The sequence below is a fragment of the Patiria miniata genome, unplaced genomic scaffold (genome assembly GCF_015706575.1).
Source record: "Patiria miniata isolate m_02_andy unplaced genomic scaffold, ASM1570657v1 HiC_scaffold_9, whole genome shotgun sequence".
NCBI classification, from domain to species: Eukaryota; Metazoa; Echinodermata; class Asteroidea; order Valvatida; family Asterinidae; genus Patiria; species Patiria miniata.
The window spans coordinates 214,961-239,031 of NW_024037076.1; the positions used below are offsets into that span (position 1 = coordinate 214,961).

The following is a 24,071-nucleotide window of genomic DNA, read 5'->3' on the forward strand; positions in this document are numbered from 1 at the left end:
AGTAACTATGTCAATCAGTGACTGAAAAGGTTTTGATGACCATAGGCTTGCCTTTGAGTGGAGCAATTGCCAATTATGTTAAAGCTTGTCAGGGCCATGGCTAAATTTGTTTTAGACCAGTGGAGATCCTAGCCCAAAGACCAAAAAAAATCTTGGTTTTTAATTGTAATAAATAAGCGGCGTGGACCTCCGGTAATTTTTTACAGTGGCTTGACTAGCTCCCAGACCAATGTTCTTGAAACTGAAATGGCTCTGGAGTCGGGAGCGCTGCACGGTAACACACAGCGACCGTTGGAAAACTGGTGTGCAAAGAATGAATAGATGTTTTTCACTGGCTGACGTACTCCCGCTTGCGCCTGTAGGCTGGCTCCTGGGTCTCGGTGTTTTGAGAGAGTAGTGATCCAGGACCGTTCTCACTAGGAACTAGACAAAGATGGCCACTGCACGATCGAGGTCTGTAGGTAGTGTTTACATACACAGTGGAATAGTGACGGACATCTGGCCTGTTATTGTCTTTAGCTGAAGGACAACGAGATATTGATCAAGTGATCTAACAGACACATTCATGCGGTTTCAAAACTGAACATTTCAAAATAAGAAAAAAAAAACTTTTGTGTAACGTAATCATTTCAGTACAAACAATTTACAACGGGGCAGGCCACACAATAGCCACAGATGCCCAAATTTGCCTTCACTGTCAAAAAAAAAAATGTTTCACTGTGTATCGGACTTTAGTGACTAGCTTTCCGTGGGGTGAAGAATACTTTTGTAAGGAAAATATAAACCGACCAGGATTACAGTGAGTTTGGTGTGGCATCCTAACGTGAGAATTTCGGATGTCTCCAGGGCCGAGTTGTAAAACCCTTAACCCTAACTCCCTAGGGTGATTTACTAGGAACCTTCCTCGTCCTTGCAAATCCCAACACCATACGGGAAACTTCGCACATAAACGGTTGGACTCTGTTTATTTGTGGTATGCCTAATCCCACCCAAAGCGCAGTCAGTTTACTAGTGCAGTTCTCGTCCTAACAGATCCCAACAAAACCTGGTGTTGGAGTTTGGCTGGTTGGGGATCGTTAGGGTTAAAGATCTAAGCATGGCGTTTTGCACACAAAAAAAACGGCCAGGATTCTTGGACACCCAACAAAAATATTCAAAACGCAATCACATAATGCAATTCGGTTGACCGTCTCTAACTGATGACGCTCTTTGCTGCATTTTGATAGTTTAAACCAAAAACTGATATTCCAAACTTGTGCGATATTTTGTGTATGATATTTTAACGTTTAAGCAAAAGACGAAAAAAATATAAACGCTACTTTGCAACAAACAACGTAAGCATGCTGAAAATAGGACAAGTGTACATGGTCAACATTCGCAGCCAAAAAAAAAAAACCACCATTCGTTTAGAACCGACCCTTGCACTTGCATGAGTATTTTTATATAACAGCTTCGTTATGCTACCACCAACTGAATGGTTGCTCGTGTAGTCTGGACTGTATTTACCAATCTGAGAACATTGTAGTTAATTTTGTTCCTTCTTTTGTACTACTTGTGAGCAATTTTTTTTGTTTTGTACACAAATCAGCTCTGAGTTAGTACCATGTGTCTTAAAGAATGGCATGGAATGTTACTGGTCGTCTGTGCCAGCACTAGCCAGAACGCCAGGCCCTTAGTTTGATTTCGCCAGTTGGCCTGACGGCAGTGAACCGTTGTGCAGATGAATGCATCGTCACCGTCCAAAAATCACACCTGCAAATTTTCAGATGGGAATTTCTGTAAATGTTTTCATCTTTTTTTTCTTCTGTTGTTCGGCCGGGCTTTAAAGTGGCTTTTGTGTCGTCAGACATTTTTAATATTAAAAAAAAAATCCCATTTTGTGTTTATGTTCTGGCTAGCTTGTTGGACAGGGGGCGAATTCAGAAGGTTCGTGTTTCTGTCCCTTCAAGTTTGGCTATGCGTGAGTGAGCGTGTCTGTGTGTCTATCTTTTGGGTGAATCTGTGCGTTTGTTTATGGTGTAAATAGAGGACGCACATGTGCAACATCATCGGTAAAATCGAGGACAGGAACCAAATCGAGGACGACCTCGATTAGCAAATATGTACAAAACCAATGAGAGCTGTTGCAAAAAAGAGTACAAACAAAAGGAAAAGGGAAGAGGAACGACAGAAAATCCTTGATTTACACCACAAACAAACATGGGTGACCGTGTCTGTGTGTCTATCTGTTGGGATGAGTCTGTGGGTGTGTGCGAGTTGTTTTTGGGGGGATTGAGAGATAACGTTTGTGAGCTGTACTGTTTTTTTTTAACTGACGTAACCTGGTCTCCAAGTTAACCATAAAAAATAACCTACAAGGCAAGCTGGCAGTTTTTTTTTTTTTTTTTCTTTTTTTAATATGTTTGAAATCTACCCCCTGATGTCACTTCCATGGAATGGAACTGAACGTCAGGGTGTGTGTGTATAACAGCAAATAAACGAAGAGGCATGTCTCTTCTATCGGTGCCGCACCCCCGTCCAACCCCGCCCCCAACTCCCTCCTGGGTATGCCAACATTAGGACCTCGCACTGGCTTTCACTTGACCTCGCCAACTGGTGGTGTTGTTGCGATCGAATTATTATTTTTGAATCTTTCATTGGAAGAACGAAGATTTGTACAATCGGCAGGCCAGTTTTTAAATCGCGGCCACCGTTTGAGTTCTGGCTTGCGTATGGACCAACATCTATGCCATTCTCCTAGACACATGCAAAGACAACTCTGCTGATACTTTGACTAGCTTGTAAGACTCTTCGTATTTGACTTGTTATATCTCTACAATTTCTTACTCTTACATTCAAGCTCGCCCTGCAAGAGCATGTTATAATAATAATAATTGTCATAATCACTGATAATGTAAAGATGTCCCTCTTTTTAAACTTTAATCAGGCCATTTATGTCAATCTGCAAATTAAAATGAAAAAAAGGATTTCCCAATTTGAGCAAGTAGTACCCCACCCCTGAAATAAGTTCTTTGTTGTATTCTTTTTATTTGATAGGGTAGTCACTAGGATGTAAAAAATCAGAATTGTTCTCTGTTACTAGTGGGACAAGTCCACTTTTTTTTGGTACACATTTGAAATCCCTTGTATTAATCTTGAATTGTAAATACAAAGTTAAAACCTTCAAGGAAAACACAGTGGGTTTCGTGACTGGTGGCCGTTTTGAACACTACTTTTCAAATTGAGAAATAATTTTTAAAAAAACAATAGCAGTTTTAAGAATTGGTCGTTGTTGTGTTTTTGGTGCTCATGGAGAGTTTAGATTTTTGTGTAGATTTTGTACTACATTTTTTTTTTGAATTCGTCGGAGTAGACTCTGTGAAATGTATTTTGTGTTCACTTTGGAGAACCTTTTTTTAATTTATGGAATTATTTTGTAAAGAAACTGAAAAAAAAAAGCAAGACGGGACAGCAAGTCGAATGTGTTTTTTTTTTCTCTTCGATTCAGTGTTCATTGTTGCTGTGTTTGTAAAATTACGAATATTGTCCTCTTAATCAAGTATGAAAAACAAACTTTTAAGCCGTTGTGTTATTTTGTGCACTCGATGCTGTAGATGAAAGATAATTAATAAAAAAAAAACACGGGCTAGATTTGTAGCGGCAGAGTATACTGTGCTTGTACATAGAGACTACACTGTTGAGACAACCGGCTCTTTATTATTGCTGATGTGTCAATAACTCAATAAACCAACCTACCAAAACGAAACAAGGTAACTCGATGATATATCTCTCTCGTCTCGTTCTGTTTTCATAACAAAAAACGTTTTTGCAGCGTGTGTCAAGTGAAGCTGGTCGAACCCAATGTTGGCAACCCACTCCTCCAAACGCTCCGCCCCTCAGTAATTTATGGTAAATTATTCAGTATGCAAATCATATGTAAATTGATGGTCCATTGATCAGTCGAGTTTGGGTGACGTTACGCAGGGTTAATTGTAAATGATACGCGACACTCGTGTCTTAAACCACATTTAAATTAATTTTTTTGAAAATGTATTTAAAATTTAAGAAATGATATCCGATCAGAGTGGGTTCCAACTTTGAGTTTTGCCAGATCACATGTGACAATAAGCCAGTTCGCTATTAGACTAGGTCAAAGGTCATTCGGGAGAAAATCGCTGACGTGATGTTACCGTTACGTGATGTCACGCGAGTACCCGTTGTGCTTGTGATTAACACGCAAGCGTTGTGCACCCGGTAACCTCCGCGTTACTGCGCCTGGTAACCTGCGCGTTAATGGGCCTTTGATGTACGTTCGATTATCCTGAATGACCAGTGACCTATAGCATTGCGTGCATGCGCAGTTGGGATACTGAACTGGCTTATTATTGACTGCTGTGACGTGAAATATGGCGTTTTTAGCACCCGAGAGTAGTGGGGAACATAGCACCCGAGGTGAACTATGGGCCCCGAGGGGGTTAAAAAGACATATCACACGTCACAGCAGTCAACAATTGTGTTATTATATCATGCCAATATTAGTAATCTTCTGATTACTTTGAGCTTTCCTGCCCGACATCAGATTGCGAAGTTGCAGTTCTCTGTTGCGAGGCGCGCGTCCCGGCCCTACATGCGCACTTTACGCGCCACTCAAGTATCATTAAGAATGACTTCAACCGATTGATTAAATTCTTGGGTAATTTTGCTATTCATAATCACTCTTGGGGGACAACTGCATTAAGGAGTGCATCAGAATTATCAAATTATAGGTGTCAGATGTAACAGGGATGGGGGAAAAAATGGGCCCAAAGTCATACTACGTGTCAAAAACGACATCCTACTTCTGATCCTGAATAACTTTGTTGTTTACCAATGGAATTAAACCAACATTTCAGATCATGTAAACAAGGCATGACAAATTTGATGGAGCGAGTTTCATCAGCTTTATGCAAGAGGGCGAGAATTATGCCGTACGAAAAAATATTTTCAGAATGTTGATACAGTGCTGCGGCCGAAAGCTTCTGAAGGGATGTAGGATCACCCCTGATGTTATTGTATGCCTCAATAGTGTGCTGTGCCAAACGATCGAGGAGGTGTGCAATGACTTCAGGGGTGATCCTGCATTCCTTCAGAAGCTTTCGGCTGCAGCATGCGCCTTCCGCCACCGTCTCCAGCGCTATATCGACATTGTAATTTTTTTTCATGTTGCGTTTAAATTGACCCTTCTTGTTTATTTCCATTGGTAAACTTCAGTTATTTAGTATCAAAAGTAGGACATGTTTTCTCGACCAGTAGTAGAGTGACCCATATTATTTGCTGACATGCACTGCCACACATTGTGACCTGAACAATTAAGACAGTGATTAAGACGTCTTGATCAAGTTCCGTCTATTGACGGCTTGCATACATCCATGTGTACCACAGCTGAGCCAGTGTCGCCACGGAAACGGCTGAGACCGAGTACAGTGTCACCGCCAGGGAGGAAGCCGCCAACTCCAAGGAAAGCGGTAAGAAATGACAAGATTGGCCACCCCCCCCCCCCCAAAAAAAGTTGTTAAACTTCTACAAATTACTGTTATTAGGCCCCCCCCCCAAAAAAAGTCGGTCTCTGGTCAGCGCGTGTGTCGATTTTAATCATGCGCGTCACATCTCTTTTTTTTCCAAAATGTTCCCCGGTAGCTCCAACAGCGCCCTCTATTGCCGCACCTCAATTTTTTTTACCAAAGAGCACCAAGGAATGGGAAATTGCACCTAGGCAAATGATCGAGAGCACCAAGGCAAATTATGGAGGACACCAATGTACATGAGGACACCAAAAAGCAAAATAGTACCCCACCTTGTCTGCACAATCCAAGCTTGAAGAAGAAAAAAAAAAGCCAAAAAAAAACAAAAAAGCTTGAAGAAAAAAATTCCCTGCGTCAATTCCGGAACTTTGGTCTGACCAGGGACCGAACATTTTTTTTTTTTGGCCTTATAGTGCACCATAACAACTTCCCCGTGTGGTTTATTTGAGAATTTGTAATAAAAAGCCACATGCTCTTTGAGTTTTAAACCATTGTTACGACGTCACACTATTGTTAAAAGTGTGGATTTGGAACTATGAATCTGTTACACTGGTCACAAAGTGTGGATTCGGAACGACACATTTTTAGTAAAGTGTGGATTCGGAATTACGAATCCACACTTTGAACATGTCGGACAATTGTTCTCCATAATGAGCATTAACATGACCGTCTGCGTGAAAAATTGCTTCCGAAAATTACCAGTGCATCTTCACTGTCCGATTCTTTGCAGTCGCTGCAAAAACTACTTTTAGTCAGAAAGAAATTGTCATCTGAGCTATCCATGCTGTCGGAAGGAGCCTACACACAAATGACCCGTACAAAATGGTTGTACAGGTGTGGCGATACTCATGCTAAACATGCCACATTGCTTGATTACATATAAGAGCCTCGAAAAACTCCCTTGTAAATTACCCTAATGGCCACGACTAGACACGAGTGCCAGTCTTTTCATCTCCACTCACTGGACTGTTAATGACAATACTTCTTTTAAAGCAATGGTTTAAGTCGAAGAATGCACTCGCAAGTGTGAATTCTTAATTTGCGAATTCACACTTTGTCGTGTATTCTCCTTAACATCCCCGTTTGTTATTTTCTCAGGTTTGCAACATTGATATAAATGTTGCTAGCATCATGACTTTGTATCCCTGACTACATGGCATATACAGGTTTATGGCTTCTGACTAGCGCCCCTTAAACATCTTTAGACATTGACAAAATCTGAAACCGATAACAAAGGGCTGGATAGCTCAGTCGGTAGAGAACTAGAACAACAAGCCGGAGGTTATGGGTCCAAACTAATGTGCATCGGGTTGTGTTGTCCAAGCCAAACAACCCAAACCCAAAACGTGACCATCCGGTTTCCCCGTGTTCGGCCCCTTTTGAAATCTTGATTTCCTGAGGTTTTACCATAAAGGTGTTTTACAGTACCTAACAAATTTCATACAAAACAAAAGAAACAGGTATTTTAAATCCGGGGTGCATTTCAGCAAGTACAAAAATATTGTGTCCTGGGCGAGTAGTGGGTTTTTCTACTCAAGTAACCAAATTACCACAAAAGCAGAAAAATGACATATATGTTTAATAGTATGACTGGAAATAACTAAAAGCAAATAGCCTACAAGTCGTACCCCATGCTTCAGCACTAAATTCTTTTACTGTGCAACATTTTGGGTCATTTTAAAACTTGAATTTCTTTTTTTTTTTGACGAATGCAATCCAAGGGAGAGAGAGGGAGCGAGTGATTCCCTATTTGCAGGGAATGTATTAAGCCATGAACCCTAAACCCTAAAGTGCTACTCGCGAGTACCTGCTTCTACTCGCGCCAGGACGAGTACTTGAGTAGATGAAAAACTATGACTACAGGATGAGTAAAAAAAAAAAAAAAACCCCAAATGTCGAGACTATTGTTTTATTGAAGTTCTGCATGTAGCAGATCTAGGATATAAAGGCCCAACTCATCAGCTTTCTTTTAGTACAAGAATCATTCAAATCACCTATGTACTTTTCAAGTTAAGGAATTTTAAACACAACCACCGTTTTAAAGTTCTGTACACAGATCACAAAAAGGTGTGCGTTCTTTCAGCAAAACGAAAACAATTCACACAGATCCCTATGTGATTCGTTTTCATTTTGCTGAAAGAACACTTCCCTTTTTGTGATCCGTGGACAGAACTTTAAAACGGTGGTTGCGTTTAAAACTCAGTGACTTGAAAAGTACATGAGTGATTTGAATGATTCTTGTACTAAAAGAAAGCTTACGAATTGGACTTTCATATCCTAGCTTTTGAAAGTGCTACATGCAGATCTTCACTAAAACAATGGTCACAACATTTGGGTTTCGGTTTTTTTACTCACCCTGTAGAACAATGAGTAGAATAAACTGCTCACAAGTACTTGAGTATTCGAGTTACTTGTCCAGCAGTAGTGTAGACCCAACATTGTTCTGAAGCCCTCAGCGACCCTGAAACCCTCTGCCGATATGTTTCAGGGATTTTTTTGTCTTCATTTTTCACGCCTGTAACATTCAAACTCCCACCTGCAAGTTTCGCTGTTCGTACAATGTCGACAAATGTTCATTTGCAGCCCACTCCAAGAGCCGCAAAGAAGCAGACGGCCAAACAACAGCAGCAACAGCCGACCACCCAGCTTACCACAATCAAGCTGACCTCGCAACAGCCTCAAACTGCCCCCGCTGAGGAGACCAAGGTCACACATCCATCAGCCACGGGTACGTTCTCTCTCTGATCTGGTTATCCCCCTGGCTTACAAGCAAAACAGGGGGATATTGCGATCTCGTACTCCTTATGTGTGTCTGTGTGTCCATGCTCATAAAGTACTGGGAACCCTGTACATGTTCTACATAACCCCCGAGGACCGACACACAAAGGGAGAACAAAAGATCCTTTCAGTCCTCGGGAGTTGAGTCTTTTGTTCAAAACGGTCCTCTGTAGTAGGTTTGTGTGCTTAGTCTATGGGAGAGTGTTATATTACAGGGACAAAGGGAAACACAAAGCATTGTCCTCAGGAGTATAGTAAAACAAGAGTGTATGCTCAAGCATGGGATGTGTGTGTACATTTCATGACGTCACATTCTGAGCCAGTAAACAAAATGTTCCCTTTTGTCTCTTGGACACCAGGAGATTCCAACCACGTTCCATCCAGCAAAGCCAAGACGGGTCAACCGTCGGCCAAGACGAAAGCAGCGTCCACAGCAGCAGCTGCGGCTACTGCAGCAGCCGCAGAGGTAGCAGCTGAAGCAGCGGCCGCAGCCAAAGCAGCAGCAACAGCGGCGGCTGCAGCACAAGCAGCCAAGCCCGAACCCAAGCCGGAAACGCCCTCCAAACCCTCAGCGCCAATACCCATCGCTCACATGAGCCTCCCAGCCCAACCCAGCCGGCCTAGCAGCAAGGCGGCCCCGTTACCGGCTAAGAACAAGCGACCGCTCTTGTCGCCTCCAGCAAAGCAAGACGCCAAACCGGCCCCTGTCCCGCCGCTGCAGTCGCCCCCTCCGCTGCAGCCGGTACAGCAAGTATCTCCAGTTGTGACATCACCGCCGTCGCAGTTTCTCTCCACACCAACGCCAGACCTACCACTTCCAGTGCCAAAAAGTAAGCATTCAGTAGACAAATCTGGCAGTAGCCATTTCCTTCAGTGGCACCAGGCTCGGGCGAGTCGCGCTCAGATTATACACACCAGAGTTGTAATGACTAGAGTCAATGGCGCGACTCAAGTCCAACTCGAGTCACAATTTTTGGTGACTCAACTCGACTCGTGTAAGGGCAAATGACTCACTGCGAGCAAATGACATGACTGGACTCGAGTCCCTAATAAGAAAGACTCGACTTGACTCGAGCGAAGGCTAATAAGACTTGAGTCCCAAAAATAAAAGCAAAACTTTGCGAAAAGTATTGGCAATGACTTACAGTGCCAAATTTATGTTCACGTCACTTTGCGAATACAGTACGGCACAGCAGCCACTTGTCATGTACAAACATACACCATGTCACAGACTCCCACTTCGTGGTTCTAGAACGCACAAAATACTGTCCAGGAACCAGACTTTAAAAAACACATTTTCCAATTCTGGTCGCCCGATTCCACTAAACTACTGTGAGCCCCCTCTCTCTGTCACTACTTAATGCTGACTGTGCAATGAAATACAAAGTTGGGGAATATTGCGTCGCGTCAGTGCAACAAGGTCGTAACTCCATTCTGCAACAAAGTCGTATCTCGTGCGAATACGCTCCGTGCAACAAGGTGGTATCTCGACGTCCATTGACTTCGCGTGTACATCCGGGTTATTTTAAGCGAGATACGACCTTTTAACATTCTAAAACTCGCGTTTTGCGTTCATAACTCCATTCTGCAACAAAGTCATATCTCGCGCGAATACTCTCCGTGCAACAAGGTCGTATCTCGACGTCCATTGACTTTGCGTGTACATCCGGGTTATTTTAAGCGAGATACGACCTTTTGACATTCTAAAACTCGCGTTTTGCGTCGTTCATACCATTTTAGGAGATACGACCTTGTTGCACTGACGCGGTGATTGCTTACCCTATTGACCCAAATCAAGTACAGACATCAGCAGCCATGGCAATACTTTCTCACCAAGCTAACTTCTAAACACTGCTAGACTAGGTCAGAGTCTTGGCTAGTTTTTAGTTTCATTGGTTTTATGTCTTATATTTGTGGCTCATCTACATGTAAAGTTTCTGGGTTGATTCATTCCCACAGATGATGTCTCCAAGCCATCGGTTCAGCAGCCGAAGCCTAAAGTCGCCCCACACCAACCCAAGCCATCCGGCCTGCCCACACCCCCCTCCCTTACCCCGCTGAAACCCAGCCACCCGGCACCAGCCGCGACCAAACCGCCCAAACCCCACCCGAAGGACACGCCCGTCTCAGAGCCCCCGGCTCTCAAGTCGCAGCCCCCCGCGCCACCCCAGGGGCCTCCCGTGATCTCCTCCCATCCCCCTAGGCACGACGCCAACGCTGAAAGCCACGTGGGGGTGACAGACACACACCCGGACCGAGACCCAGACACGGACCCGGATCATCTTCCCGAGGCGCCGGCCCAACCCTCCCCACCGATGCCGCTAGCGGGGCGTCACGAGTCACCGGTGTACAGCCCTTCCATGCCCATGTTGGAGAAGCCAGACCTGATACCGGTCAAATTCATGATCGGCGACGACGACGAAGAAGACGAGGAGGACCGAAAGGGGGAGGAGCCAATGCAAAACAATTCACCTGTTGCCGTGGAAACCTCAGCCCCGCCTCCAAGTCAGTCCCCCATCGCCAAGGAACCCATTAAGCAAGGTAAATATTAAATATCAATTCACAGAAAATATATCTTATTCAACTGTTTGTGAAGACTTTGCAGTCTGTATCTATCAAAACATATTATGGTGTATGAGATTTTCCGAAAACGTTTTTGCGATACGTGTTTTCTAAGAATTGGCCTTTGTGTCATTTTCTGTTTTTGCAGGCCCGCCAACCAAGTCCAGCAGCATGCCTTCAACCAAGAGTTCGGAAAACCTCAAGAAGATGGAGAGGACAACTCCAGGACCAATGAAGAAGGTGGGACATAACCTTGGGTATCCGTGGGTTAGGATCATGTCTTAGACATATCAAAGAATTTCTGGGTTCTGTGACATGTAGATGTTTTTAATAATTCTGGTGGTTTGATCTGAAGATGTCTGACTTAACCAGCGGTATCTCTTCTTCTAAGGCTCCGTCTCAAGACGTCAGGATTCAGAACGTGGGATCCTGGTCCAACCTAGCCACGGCTCTCAACCAACCAAAGACCAAGCAGGCAACGCCTGTGGCCAATCGCTCCACGAGCTCCAGTTTTGAGATGTTCAGGAAGGCCGCTCAGGAGAAGCAAGAGCGGGTGAGTCCTTGGCTCCCTTTTTTTTTTTTTACCTGATTTATTTGCCTCAAATGTCGGCTGATGACTGCAAATGGTGCTCGACTAGACTTAGTGCTTATTCTCGATCATAACCCCATCTAAAAACACGTTAAAATTGTGCAGCAGCAGGATTCCAGTCAAACCAGTGAATTTGGCGGTTTTGAGACATCATCTTTCATTGAAAAAAAAACTTTTTCATTTTGCCGACACGCATGGCTACGACAACGCGCGCGCATACCAGAAACCGGAGACTTGTTTTTTTTGGCCTTACAGATTGAAACTTTGAATTGATGCCCTATGTATTCATGTGGATACCACTAAATGTCAGCTTTAAAGACAGACCTGTCTGAAATAGTGTATTCACTTGGACATTTGTGAGTAACTTAGCAATACGCGTTCTCCTCACATTCAGGAACGAACCAAGAAGATGCAAGAGGAACTGCGAAAGAACCAACGCGAACAGGCAGAGAAGGAACGACAACGGCAGGAGAGGGAGAGACTAAGGCAAGTCTAATCAGCCTGTGATAATATAATGGTGGCCATAATAGGAGGGCGCTATTTTAATTTGATGTCAAAAAGAACAAAAGCGCCCTCTGTTGTGGGCACTAATCTCTAAATGTTAATGTGGCTTTAAAGGCATATAGGACCATTTGCATAAGTTATCCAAAAGTAACAAACCAAATTATCAAAAAGCTTACTTGGACTATAAAAAGGGCCCATGCAATGTTACTTTTTAAACTTACTGGTTCATTTTTCATGCGAACGCGAACATGAAGCAAATTTGATGTCGCGAAAAATTAACCACGAAAGTTGCTGAAGTTGAATTGGTGAACTGCCAACATTGGGCTGGATAGCTCAGTTGGTAGAGCTCCAGAATTGCAATCCGAAAGTCGCAGGTTCAAACCCCGCTCCTATTAAATTCTTTGTTCAACTTAAAGGGAATATACATCATTTGCTTTTGCTGTAATTTTCAGAAATGGATGGAATTGGGGGGTTGGAAATATATAGCAAATATAGTTACACTGCCTTTCTGGTTCCCTGACTCCATATAAGAAGAAACAGAGCAGTTTACATACATTGGGGAATTGTAAGGTCAGGGAACCAGTCTAGCTGGCTTGTACCCGTTCATAGGTGTGTAATCGATTGCAAACAAGTGCGATGGTCAATTTGAAAAAAGGCCAGTTTTTTCCAACGTTGGTCGGCCGACCAGCGTTGGAAATTGATACAAAAATACCTCTTTTCTTGAAAATGACAGTATACCAGGTGCCATGATTTCACAGGATGCTTTACACTGTCATTCACTAACAGTCCAGCAAGGTATTTCAAAATGATTTGGTAGTTTTATTTTTTGATGTTTGCAATTGTTGTATTTTCCCTTTAAAAAAAAATATTAATAATAATTTTTACGCGTCTGGTCAGTTTCCCATTGGGATTTATTCAGAAAAGGTTAAAATGTGTTCAACCTTTGCGAAAATCGCAGCCTGAATGCTTGCCGTCACGTCACAAATTCGCATTCGCGTAAGCGTTTGCGCAGGTGTGAACATGCTTTTTTTCCTCCGTTAACTGAGATGCGTTACTAAGTTTGACTTTAGTTTTCTTTCTTTCTTTCTTTCTTGACAGGGAGAAGGAAGAAGATGAAGCGTTGGAGAGGGCAAGACTGGCTCAGAAGGAGGACCAAAACAAGCAGCAGTCCCAGAAAGAACGAGAGAGACTACGCGAACAAGAACGACGGAAAAGAGAAGCGGTCAGTTAAAGCTTAAATCCTATCACGCAATTCTGTTGCAATGTTGCAGACGAGTGTGTGCCCCCACAAATCATCACCGGTTTCACGAAAGGACAGGCATATGGATTTTGAAGAAAAACTGTTTTCGAGATAATCGCAAGAGAAGTTTCTCCGTTTTTAAAACAGCAAAAAACTACTACTTTGCAACAACTTTATGCAAAAAGGAAACCTTGACGTAATTCTTTGATAGGTAAACTTTAATTTGAACCCAGTAATTATAATTAATAGAGTGGTGAATTAGCCAAAATTAATCAGTGAAGATGCCCGTCCCTTTGTGAAAGTGAAAATCCAACTGTTCCACATTTACGCCCTTCTTGTTTAATGTGCTTTTCCATAGGGAAGGGCGCGCGTGTTCGATAACGCGTGCTCGCAGCTGAGAATGTAACACAGATGCCCGTCCCTTCGTGAAAACAAAAATCTCCATTGACCTACTGTTACCGCCGTTCCGTGCAATACGTTTTTGTACGTGTTCACGAGGGCAGGCATGTTTGCGTCTCTTCGTGAAATCGCAAAATGCAATTATCGAGATGCCTGCCCCTGACATCATGAATGTTATTCAGGAATTAATGATGTTTTGCTAACGGAAACATGTCAGAATGCTTAAGTACCAGGTTTTAAAGCAAAACAGGGAAAAAACTCAAAATCGAAAAAAATTGTCAATTTCGACATGCCCGTCCCTTCGTGAAATCGGTGACGAAATGTGGCCTGTCACCTCGAAATGAGCTTAGAGTCTGTAATTGCCATTTTGCAGTACAGTGGGACAAAGCCAAAATTGGAAAGGGTGGGCAATTCATTTTTGTGTTGAGGTGAACCTCAGTCCCTAACTCCTGTTGTACCTTTTTCCAATGATTCGTTCTGTCGAACATTTTTAAAAACCTATTTCATCCCGTTTATTATAAGTTGACTGTAAACACAACTGCAGGTTTTGTAAATGCCATTTTCTCAAGAATCAGTTGTACAACTTCAAGTAAGTTGGTGGTCTATATTTCCATTTCTGAACTCAGCACCCCTTAACATCGTATACCATTGGAAAGCTCTTGATCTGCAGAATCCAGATATTCAAAAATATCTGATTTTCCAAAAAGTCAGACTTTTAAGCTCATTTTATGATGGCAGTGCACAGATCAGCAATATGTCAGCACGATTTTTGGTCCCCTCTTTTACAGCCGATCAGTTCAGGCATAAGTTCTAGGTGAAATGCTGATGCAACGTTTACGTCGAGTGTTAAAATCACTTCGAATGTGATTTTAAAAAAATCATAAGTCGCAAGACTTTGTCTCATAAATGATAACACACTCATCGACTTGTGCGCATTTGTTTTGAGTTTATTGTGAATTTTGGGGTTTTTTGTTTTATTTTTTCTCTCAGATGGCAGGTGCAATCGATATGAACCAACAAAGTGACATCATGTCCCAGTTTGAAGGAACGCTTTGATATCTACAAAGAAGTCTGGACGCTCCGTATCTTATTCCCCAAAGACTCGATGGTGACAGACGCAACATAGAACTCGAGACAAATTCCGAATTCCACCCCCTCCCCCTTCAAGAGGCAAGCAAGGATTCAGTCTCCACACTGCAGCCATCTTGGTCAGGTACCCAGAGTCACACAGCAAAGAGCACTAGGAAGTGGCTGGCAGTTTGCCAGGCACCAGCCTAAGCTCTTTTTTTTCTGAAGATGCTTGGAACTCTGTTTTTCTGTTTTCTGATGGTGCTTTTGTGGATTGAGAATCTAAAGAATTTTTCTGAGGGGAGTTCTTTGAGAAGTGTTCAGCTGCAAAAAGGTGACCATTCCTCAAGACTTTCACTTTTATAAAGAAAGGAAAAATCATTGAAGATGTCTCCAATGAACTTGTCAATAACTTGCAACGGTTTGAGTTGAAGCAAGTTCATAAAAAACGTTTCTGATCCTCGAGTTTGGTTTTTAATTCTGGCACAGATAATTTGAGTGAAACTTTGCACTTATTTTTTAAGCGATATTCCAACAGCAAAAAAAAAACTTGAAAGTCTTGAGACATCCAAAGAAAGAAAAGTAATCACAAAAATTTTGGTAATATCTTGAAAGCTAGTTTAAAATGAATGGGAAAACGCTTTTAAAGATTACTTAAAGTACTTGTGACTATTCTTAATTTTGAAGTGTTTAGTGAGGACTATTATTATGAATTTTTGGGTATTAAGTATGTGCAACAACCAAACAATTCATGGTCTCCTTAAGGAAAAATAAATAAAAAGCAAAAGTTAGTTGAGACGTTAGGCAGCCGAGGAAATATGCTCCAAAATTTAGAGTCTTATTTTCTGGGGGAAATCAGGAGCTAGAGAGGAAAAAAAAGTGTACAGATAAAAATGAGAATAAATCGACACACTATTTATAAAATGCTTGTCACCATATCACGAGCTCGCCTTATTTATGTAAAATTGTACATTAGATAAATGTGATTCCATGTGGGGTAAATTTTCTTGCTTCACTTTTAGTGTCGAAAGATTACATGTAGACACTTTTCTTGAGCACGTTCGCAAATGAGGGAAGTAATCTTTAAGGAATCTTGGATCGTGTACATCTTATAGCGAGGGCGACGTTCTCGCTTTTGCCGTACTGCAGAAAGGATTTCTGGGCTTTAGGCATCGCCACATTCCATATTTTCCGAATCAGTTGGGCGCCTCATGTGTCCAGAGAGCCCTCTGTTGATATAACTGAGAAAATGGCAGGCAAGATAAATGCAAATGCTGTCAATTGGCCTCCACACACGATAAAAATCTCAAATTCTTCCCTTCTAATTTTTGATATCAAGTCTACAAAATGTTGTTTTTAAATTTCAGTGGTTAACAAAAAATAGTGTTTGTGTTTAATACCTTGTTCAGCAGTTTAGTACTACTATTTTTTTCTCATCTTTGAATAAAAAATATGACTGGATTGCACAAATATATGACTAGAGTTCTTCAAAATTGCAAAGTTGCCAGTCAATTTTCGGCGTCAATCAACAGCTTACCAAAATGTTCTCCACTTTGAACAGTTTACCGAGATTATCAAACTTACATTTGACAATTTTGGTAAAAGTACTCTTTGTTTTTGCACTGGTATCTTCCCAACCCACGTCATATCTAACCAACACAATTCCTTATCTATGCATTATGTGTAACTTTGAATGTTCCTCCCAAAGGGTTGTTGTATAAGCTGTCACCGCCTCAAAGCGGTATGGTTCCCAGGGTCTCAATGAGTATGTGTACAGTTTGCCGTTCCGGTACCTGGGGCGCCAGACTATCAGGGATTAAACCAGGCACAGACAACAACCCCTTCGGGCTCTACTTAAACCATTTACGACTCCGCACAGACGCATTGATGTATACAAACACTCGACCGAAACTGACCGACAACTTACACATCTGCTATATTTGTATATAATGCAGGTCAAAGGGCGAAGGACATTTGCATAATTTATGAATACAATTAAGAGTATGATGTATTTAAATATGAGTGTACGACGAGTGGAGTATTACTTTGACTTAATTTTATTGGGTTGTCATATTGAAGTGTAGCCCGGCAATATGTGTATAGTGATATCAAAGTAAGAAAATGGGAGCTGATTATTAAGTTGAACAATTAACATTGTACCTGCTTTCCATTAAATTTGAATTATTCCCAATTTCTAAATCAAAGTTTTAGTTGCGATAATCAGGAGGGAACAAAAATTTACTTCCAGAAGCATGAGAAGATATCTTTACATGTAAACACGTAAATACCAGACCAGAACTCCAGTTGTGTAGAATTAGATGTTAGTTAAGTTTGGTTAACCTAAAAAAAGTAGAGGAAAAATGTAAAACAAATAATTTATAGACTGTTGCAGTTGTTACTTTAAAAAAAAAATCACAGTTTGTCTATTATTCAGAGTGGATTTTTCCAAGTGTACATGTTTCAAATTGAGCTAATTCAGTGAGAAAGAAAATCACGGAACTCCGCAAAACAATCAAATTTGTGTTTTCAGAAAGCACGACCAGACACATTGTATTAAACTGAACTATTCAATTTCTTTCACACATATTACATAATTCTGACTCTCGTGAATACGTAATTCACGACAGGGTGTAATTAATTTACAATTTTAGGGTAAATATAAACTCTGTACATTTGTAATGTTGTGTGTGAACAGTGAGGGAAAATGACTATGAATTATGAATATTATTTTATTTTAATTTTTGTGCCACTTGCAATTCTGAGAGTTGAGAAAGAAAAATTACAATCTTCGTTTTCCTCATTTTGGACAGGAGACTTCAGATTTTAATCTTAATTGGAAAAGCACAAGTGGTCAAATTCAATTTTTACTTCAATGGTTGGTAGATGCATGCAAGCCTGTTTCATTGAACTTACAGCACGGACACATTTCTCACCTTTTTTTCAAATTTCTGAGTTCTTTATAAAACGTGGTCTTAGCTCTAGATTCCGAATGTTACGCTTACTCAAACAGATACTTGGATGTTATTAAATTGTTTTGTTTGCCAACACAACTTAATTCAGTCTTAAAACCTTTTTGAAAAAAAGTTCACGCTTACATTCGCTTTGGTCTTCTCTCAAAAGCGTGTAAGATTCAAGTTTTCAGAGTTTTTAGATCGGAGGTGACCGAGTCTAATGCGAAAATGTGAATTTTTGTCCAATTGTTTTATAAAGTGGCAAGACATCAATTTGTTTTTATTTTTCTGTTGACATTTTTAATTTTGTTTTTCATAGGATATTTCAGTAAAATACTAATAATAATTGTGCGTACAGTACTTGCAACAGAAATACTGTTTTCTTTCCTAGGTTATCAATGTTTACAGAATTCAATCGACCAATTTTTAAGAAGAGGTGATAGTGGAGGAGATGACGAGATTTAAACAATTTCCTTGTTTTTTCTTCAATTTTTGTTGATAACATTTGTATGTCATTTGTTAATGTTCTGTTTGTATTTATTTGTCATTTTATGAAGATTCTCCCCCCTGGAGAAAGAAGGGCAAGTTGACAATAAAAAGAGGTATTTTGTACATCAGCTCTATAATACTTTCTTGATTGTTTGATGGACATTGAAATTCCAGCAGACTGCGATTCCAAAAAAACCCCGAAATGTTATTGTATTAAAAACCCTTCACGTTTGGTGTTTACCCTGCGTGTTTTTTTTAAAGAAATAAGTATCTTTAATATATTTTAGAGTGTCAGCTAATTAATGTTTTTTCTCTCTTCACGAACACTTCATGATTTTGCTAAAAGCTGAGCACTGCGGTATTCTTACAACCCAAAATTGTGAAGATTTTTTGCACAAAAAACCTTGCTGGATGGATATCATTTTTGACAGAATTTGCCCCCATTTTTTGACACATTGTTCCTTTTGAATGGCACATTTTGTCCATGGAACATGCACATTTCAAGCAATTATATTTTTTGCCAAAAATAAAATTAAAAAAAGCAAGAGATTTTAATAGTTAACCTTATCATTTTTAGTCCAATTTGGCCCAAAATTTACTTTTCTCCAAACAATGCAGGAATTACTTTGGAGGTAAGATAAAATAATAACAACGGTCGCCCCCGGAGGTACGTACTGCTGGGGGCGATCAATCGGGGTCGCCCCCAGAGGTAAGTACCGCTGGGGGCGACAAACAACTGTCGCCCCCAGCGGTACAAGCGTTAATATATACCGCTGGGGGCGACAATAAAGGTTGCCCCCAGCAGTACGAGCGTAAATATATACCGCTGGGGGCGACAAACAACGGGTCGCCCCCAGAGGTACGTACCGCTAGGGGCGATCAATAACAGTCGCCCGTAGCGGTATACCGCTGGGGGCGACCAACACAGTCGCCCCTAGAGGTACGTACCGCTGGGGGCGACTCGCCCGTAGCGGTATACCCTAGCGATATACCGCTGGGGGCGACCAACACAGTCGCCCCTAGAGGTACGTACCGCTGGGGGCGACTCGCCCGTAGCGGTATACCCTAGCGATATACCGCTGAGGGCGACCAACACAGTCGCCCCTAGAGGTACGTACCGCTGGGGGCGACTCGCCCGTAGCGGTATACCATAGCGATATACCGCTGGAGGCGACAAACACAGTCGCCCCTAGAGGTACGTACCGCTGGGGGCGACTCGCCCGTAGCGGTATACCATAGCGATATACCGCTGAGGGCGACCAACACAGTCGCCCCTAGAGGTACGTACCGCTGGGGGCGACTCGCCCGTAGCGGTATACCCTAGCGATATACCGCTGAGGGCGACCAACACAGTCGCCCCTAGAGGTACGTACCGCTGGGGGCGACTCGCCCGTAGCGGTATACCATAGCGATATACCGCTGGAGGCGACAAACACAGTCGCCCCTAGAGGTACGTACCGCTGGGGGCGACTCGCCCGTAGCGGTATACCCTAGCGATATACCGCTGGGGGCGACCAACACAGTCGCCCCTAGAGGTACGTACCGCTGGGGGCGACTCGCCCGTAGCGGTATACCATAGCGATATACCGCTGGAGGCGACCAACCGCAGTCGCCCCTAGAGGTATGTACCGCTGGAGGCGACCAAAAATAGTCGCCCGTAGCGGTATGCGATCAACACAGTCGCCCCTAGAGTTATACAGTCGCCCCTAGAGGTATGTACCGCTGGGGGCGCTCAACAATAGTCGCCCGTAGCGGTATACCGCTGGAGGCGACCAACGATAGTCGCCCGTAGCGGTATACCGCTGGAGGCGATCAACAACAGTCGCCCCTAGAGGTATGTACCGCTGGAGGCGACCAACAATTGTCGCCCGTAGCGGTATGCGATCAACACAGTCGCCCGTAGCGGTATACAGTCGCCCCTAGAGGTATGTACCGCTGGGGGCGCTCAACAACAGTCGCCCGTAGCGGTATACCGCTGGAGGCGACCAATTATATGTCGCCCCTAGCAGAAGTTCCTCTAGGGGCGACAATAAAGGTCGCCCCCAGCGGTACGAGCGTTAATACCGCTGGGGGCGACAATAAAAAAATTCGGCTGAAAACTGAAGAAAAAAAATGTAAGGGGTTAGCCTTGTATTTTAATAAAATTTGGCCAAAAATTGACGTTTCGGGAACAATGTAGGAATTTATCAATCGATATTCAAACACCCAATATTTTGAGGAGTTGGGCAAAAATCGTCAAATTGTTTTTAGAAAACATAACATTTTTGTTTGATTTTACACAAAATTTTGGTGGGAGTGAACGTTTTAAATCATATTAAAAAAAAAATTTTTTTTAAACACAAAAACACGTTAATAACTCAGACCAGAATGACTGGATTTTTTGTTCTGATCTGTTGTCATATTATTTCATACACATATACACATCTCAGACATTGTACACCAATTCGCAATACTTACATTGTATATACATGTATACACCTTGACTCAAAAAGGCCATTTTAAGCATTTTTTTCTCACTTTTTTACATCAATGCATTTATACACAAATTGTCGGCTTTTGGAGCATTTTTTTGCATATTAATACATACATTTTTCAGCAAAAGTCTCTGTACATGTGACTGCCCCAAAACATGTACAAAGATTACAATAATTTGTATAAATAGCGTCATCCGCTGGATAGTACACATTACAATGCATGTCGGTGCAACTTTTCTTTTAAAATTGTACATGTTACATCGATTCTGATAGGATATGTGTCACTTTAGTATTACATACATGCTTTACAAAATCGTTTAAAATCTTAATCAATTTACGGGAATGCTTCTTACTTTTGAAGTCTTGATGTTTACCCAATTTTAATTCATACACTGTACATAACATTTCCCCCAAAAAAGCAAGTACATGTCAGTCTCCAAATTTAAACTCCTAATATTTTAAAAACCAAAAATTACCGTGCTGAAAATGACTGATAAAACTGAAAAATGTAACTTGTGGATATTGTATTTACTTAAAAACGTGGAAGCCTTTTCAAAAATGAACACCTTACTAAACCATTAATCAAACTTCTGACATTACAAAATAATAGAATAACGTAATTTGTTTTTTAAATATTGCAGTACAAAAATGTTCACGCAAATAATAAATTATTAGACACCAACAAATACTAGTAATAGCATACATGTACAATTCGCATAGTATTAGATACGCTTAAAATTGCCAACGTTTTCTGGAGAAATGCATTTTTACACCCATCCACTGTGATAAATTTCTATTTCTAGTTGATGTGCGGCCATTTTCGTCTAGTACCTGGAAGGGCGAGACTGTACACCTGATGACAGATGGCAGGTTATGATTCTGGTACCAGACTAATCTTCTTCATCCAAATTTATAGCTGCTACGAGTTCAAAGTTGCTTCTAAATGATCAATGTATTTTCTAATGACAACAAAATTAATCAAACCCGGTGGTAAATATAAATTTATCTACAAATTCCAACTCGTGGATAAACTACTGGGTACAAAGCACCTATTTTCAGCCTTTTTTTTAGTTGTGTTAAAGCCTTACATGGGATGACATGACTACGTACAGATGAAGTATGTGTATGGTAATAACATTAAAAACATACTCTGCATAATGCTCCGAAAGTACATTGGGATTGTTAAAAAGACATTTGTGAAGTTAGTTCAGTTGCATCGGACAGTGTGGAATAATGGCAAATGTAGGTTATTTGAAGGAAATTGATCACTATTTGGCAAATTTGTTATTGTATATTTTATATCAAGTATTACTGAACACTTTTAACCACGAAAGCCTTTAATGTTGGTCTTATTTTGAAGTGTACCTCTACTCTATACATGTGTGCAGTTTAATGGTTTTGAGTAGTGCCTGCACAGAATGCTGGCATTGCGGTCTTATTCCTAGAGTGCTTGTTACATATCTCTATACAGTTGGCCCAAAGGTTTACAGATATCAGTGCTAAGGCTTGTTTACATTCTTAGCTATTGCTACACGTCTGCAGCATTTATTATATATTTTTACAATGTTCTTTGGCATAGTGCTGGAATTTATCTTATTTTTTAATATGTACATGCAACCTAGAAACTTACCCATCTATAACCTTTAACCTATGACCTTCAACCTAATATTACTTTAAAAAAACAAACCGATGAGTTACTTCTAACAAGCTACGGGTAGTAATTTTATGGCACTTCAAGAATTCACTTTAGACATGGATTCCATATTTGAAGAGAATGTGAAATTAAACAGCGATAACTCAAGATTTACCTCAAGGTTTACCTGGAGATTTACCTCAAGGTTGACCTCGAGATTTTCCTCCAGTTCTGCCTTGAAATATACCTCAAGATGTATCTCAAGATTTACCTTGCAGTAAAACCCTGAGTTACCGCTGTTTAAAGGTAATATGCAACATTTGCAAAACATCCAAAAACAAAACTACCAAACTATTATGAAATAGCTTACTTGACTGTAAGTGAAGAATGGTCTCAAGCACCTGGTATGCTGTCATTTTCAAGAAAAGTGGCCTTTTTGTATCAATTTCCAACGATGGTCAGCCGACCATAGTTGGAAAAAACTTAATTTATTTTTTCAAAAAATACTGACCCCAATTTACCAAATTTAGTTAGTCCACATTTTGTTTACAATGAATGTGTGCAAGCCAGCTAATCTGGTTCCCTGACCTGACAAGTCCCGACGTCTATAAATTGCCCTGTTTTAATAGTCTGAAGTAGGGTCAGGAACCAGACTATATGAACATCATTTTTGTTTCTTGGTTTCTCTAGCATCTAGAACACAAGACTTTAAACAGGTCGGAATCAAAATATGCTGTAAAATACTAATCCCCAAATCCATCAATTTTTTTAAACTTACAACAAAAGCAAGTGTTGTATAATTACCTATAATTTTGCATTCTCCCTTTGGGATGGGGATACAATCCACAAAGTTTGGTCAAGATAATAAACGGTTGGGAATTGGCACATGGTTTACGAATGTTGAGTTGGTATATAATCTGGTGAGAAATCACCACATGCGAATCATTGTATGCAGCCTTGATAAAAACCTCAAATTAGCCCTTCAAATTCTATGCAAACTTGTCCTTTCACTTGTGAATTAGACTGGTTACCTATCTCACTGACTGACTGTCTCTTGTGAATTAGACTGGTTACCTATCTCATTGAGTAACTGTAACGTGTGAATTAGACTGGTTACCTATCTCACTGACTGACTGTCACTTGTGAATTGGACTGGTTACCTATCTCACTGTCTGACTGTCACTTGTGAATTAGACTGGTTACCTATCTCACTGACCGACTGTCACTTGTAAATTAGACTGGTTACCTATCTCACTGACTGACTGTCACTTGTGAATCAGACTGGTTACCTATCTCACTGACCGACTGTCACTTGTAAATTAGACTGGTTACCTATCTCACTGACTGACTGTCACTTGTGAATCAGACTGGTTACCTATCTCACTGACTGACTGTCACTTGTGAATTAGACTGGTTACCTATCTCACTGACTGACTGTCACTTGTGAATTAGACTGGTTACCTATCTCACTGACCGACTGTCACTTGTGAATTAGACTGGTTACCTATCTCACTGTCTGACTGTCACTTGTGACTACACTGGTCTGGAACCAGATTTACGTGGCTTGCCTATTCATGGAATTGGTGCAGTATAGTCTGGTCCCGCTTGTTTCATGCACATTTCATGAAACATGCAAATGTCGACAGTGGATTTTTAACTTCCATCAACTTAGCACTACAGCTTATTCTAGCAATTCTACCACACTAAAAAAAAAATTGAAAAAACAAATGTTATCTCACACACAATGTCCGTATTGGCAATTGGTAAAATTACAAAAAAAACTTTGCATTTTGTCCCAAAAATGCAAAAATTTCCTCTTTTCAGCACTGCTACCCTTAAAAAAC

General features: G+C 41.2%; 1 protein-coding gene across 9 annotated transcripts in view; it reads left to right on the forward strand.

The window, feature by feature from the left end:
• LOC119720215 (bromodomain-containing protein 2-like) overlaps positions 1 to 18,257 on the forward strand; it is a 50,001-nt gene extending 31,744 nt beyond the window's left edge. For 8 of the 9 annotated variants that reach the window (XM_038189815.1, XM_038189817.1, XM_038189813.1 and 5 more), the window contains 9 exons: positions 5,401 to 5,483; positions 8,124 to 8,268; positions 8,678 to 9,148; positions 10,278 to 10,859; positions 11,029 to 11,120; positions 11,272 to 11,433; positions 11,864 to 11,955; positions 13,072 to 13,195; positions 14,603 to 18,257. In XM_038189815.1, coding sequence (XP_038045743.1) covers positions 5,401 to 5,483; positions 8,124 to 8,268; positions 8,678 to 9,148; positions 10,278 to 10,859; positions 11,029 to 11,120; positions 11,272 to 11,433; positions 11,864 to 11,955; positions 13,072 to 13,195; positions 14,603 to 14,668 — 1,817 coding nt within the window. In that variant the 3' untranslated portion in view covers positions 14,669 to 18,257. Of the gene's footprint in view, positions 1 to 5,400; positions 5,484 to 8,123; positions 8,269 to 8,677; positions 9,149 to 10,277; positions 10,860 to 11,028; positions 11,121 to 11,271; positions 11,434 to 11,863; positions 11,960 to 13,071; positions 13,196 to 14,602 lie in introns of all 9 variants that reach the window. The other variant, XM_038189811.1, reaches the window with a different exon arrangement.
• Positions 18,258 to 24,071: the final 5,814 nt, after the last annotated feature.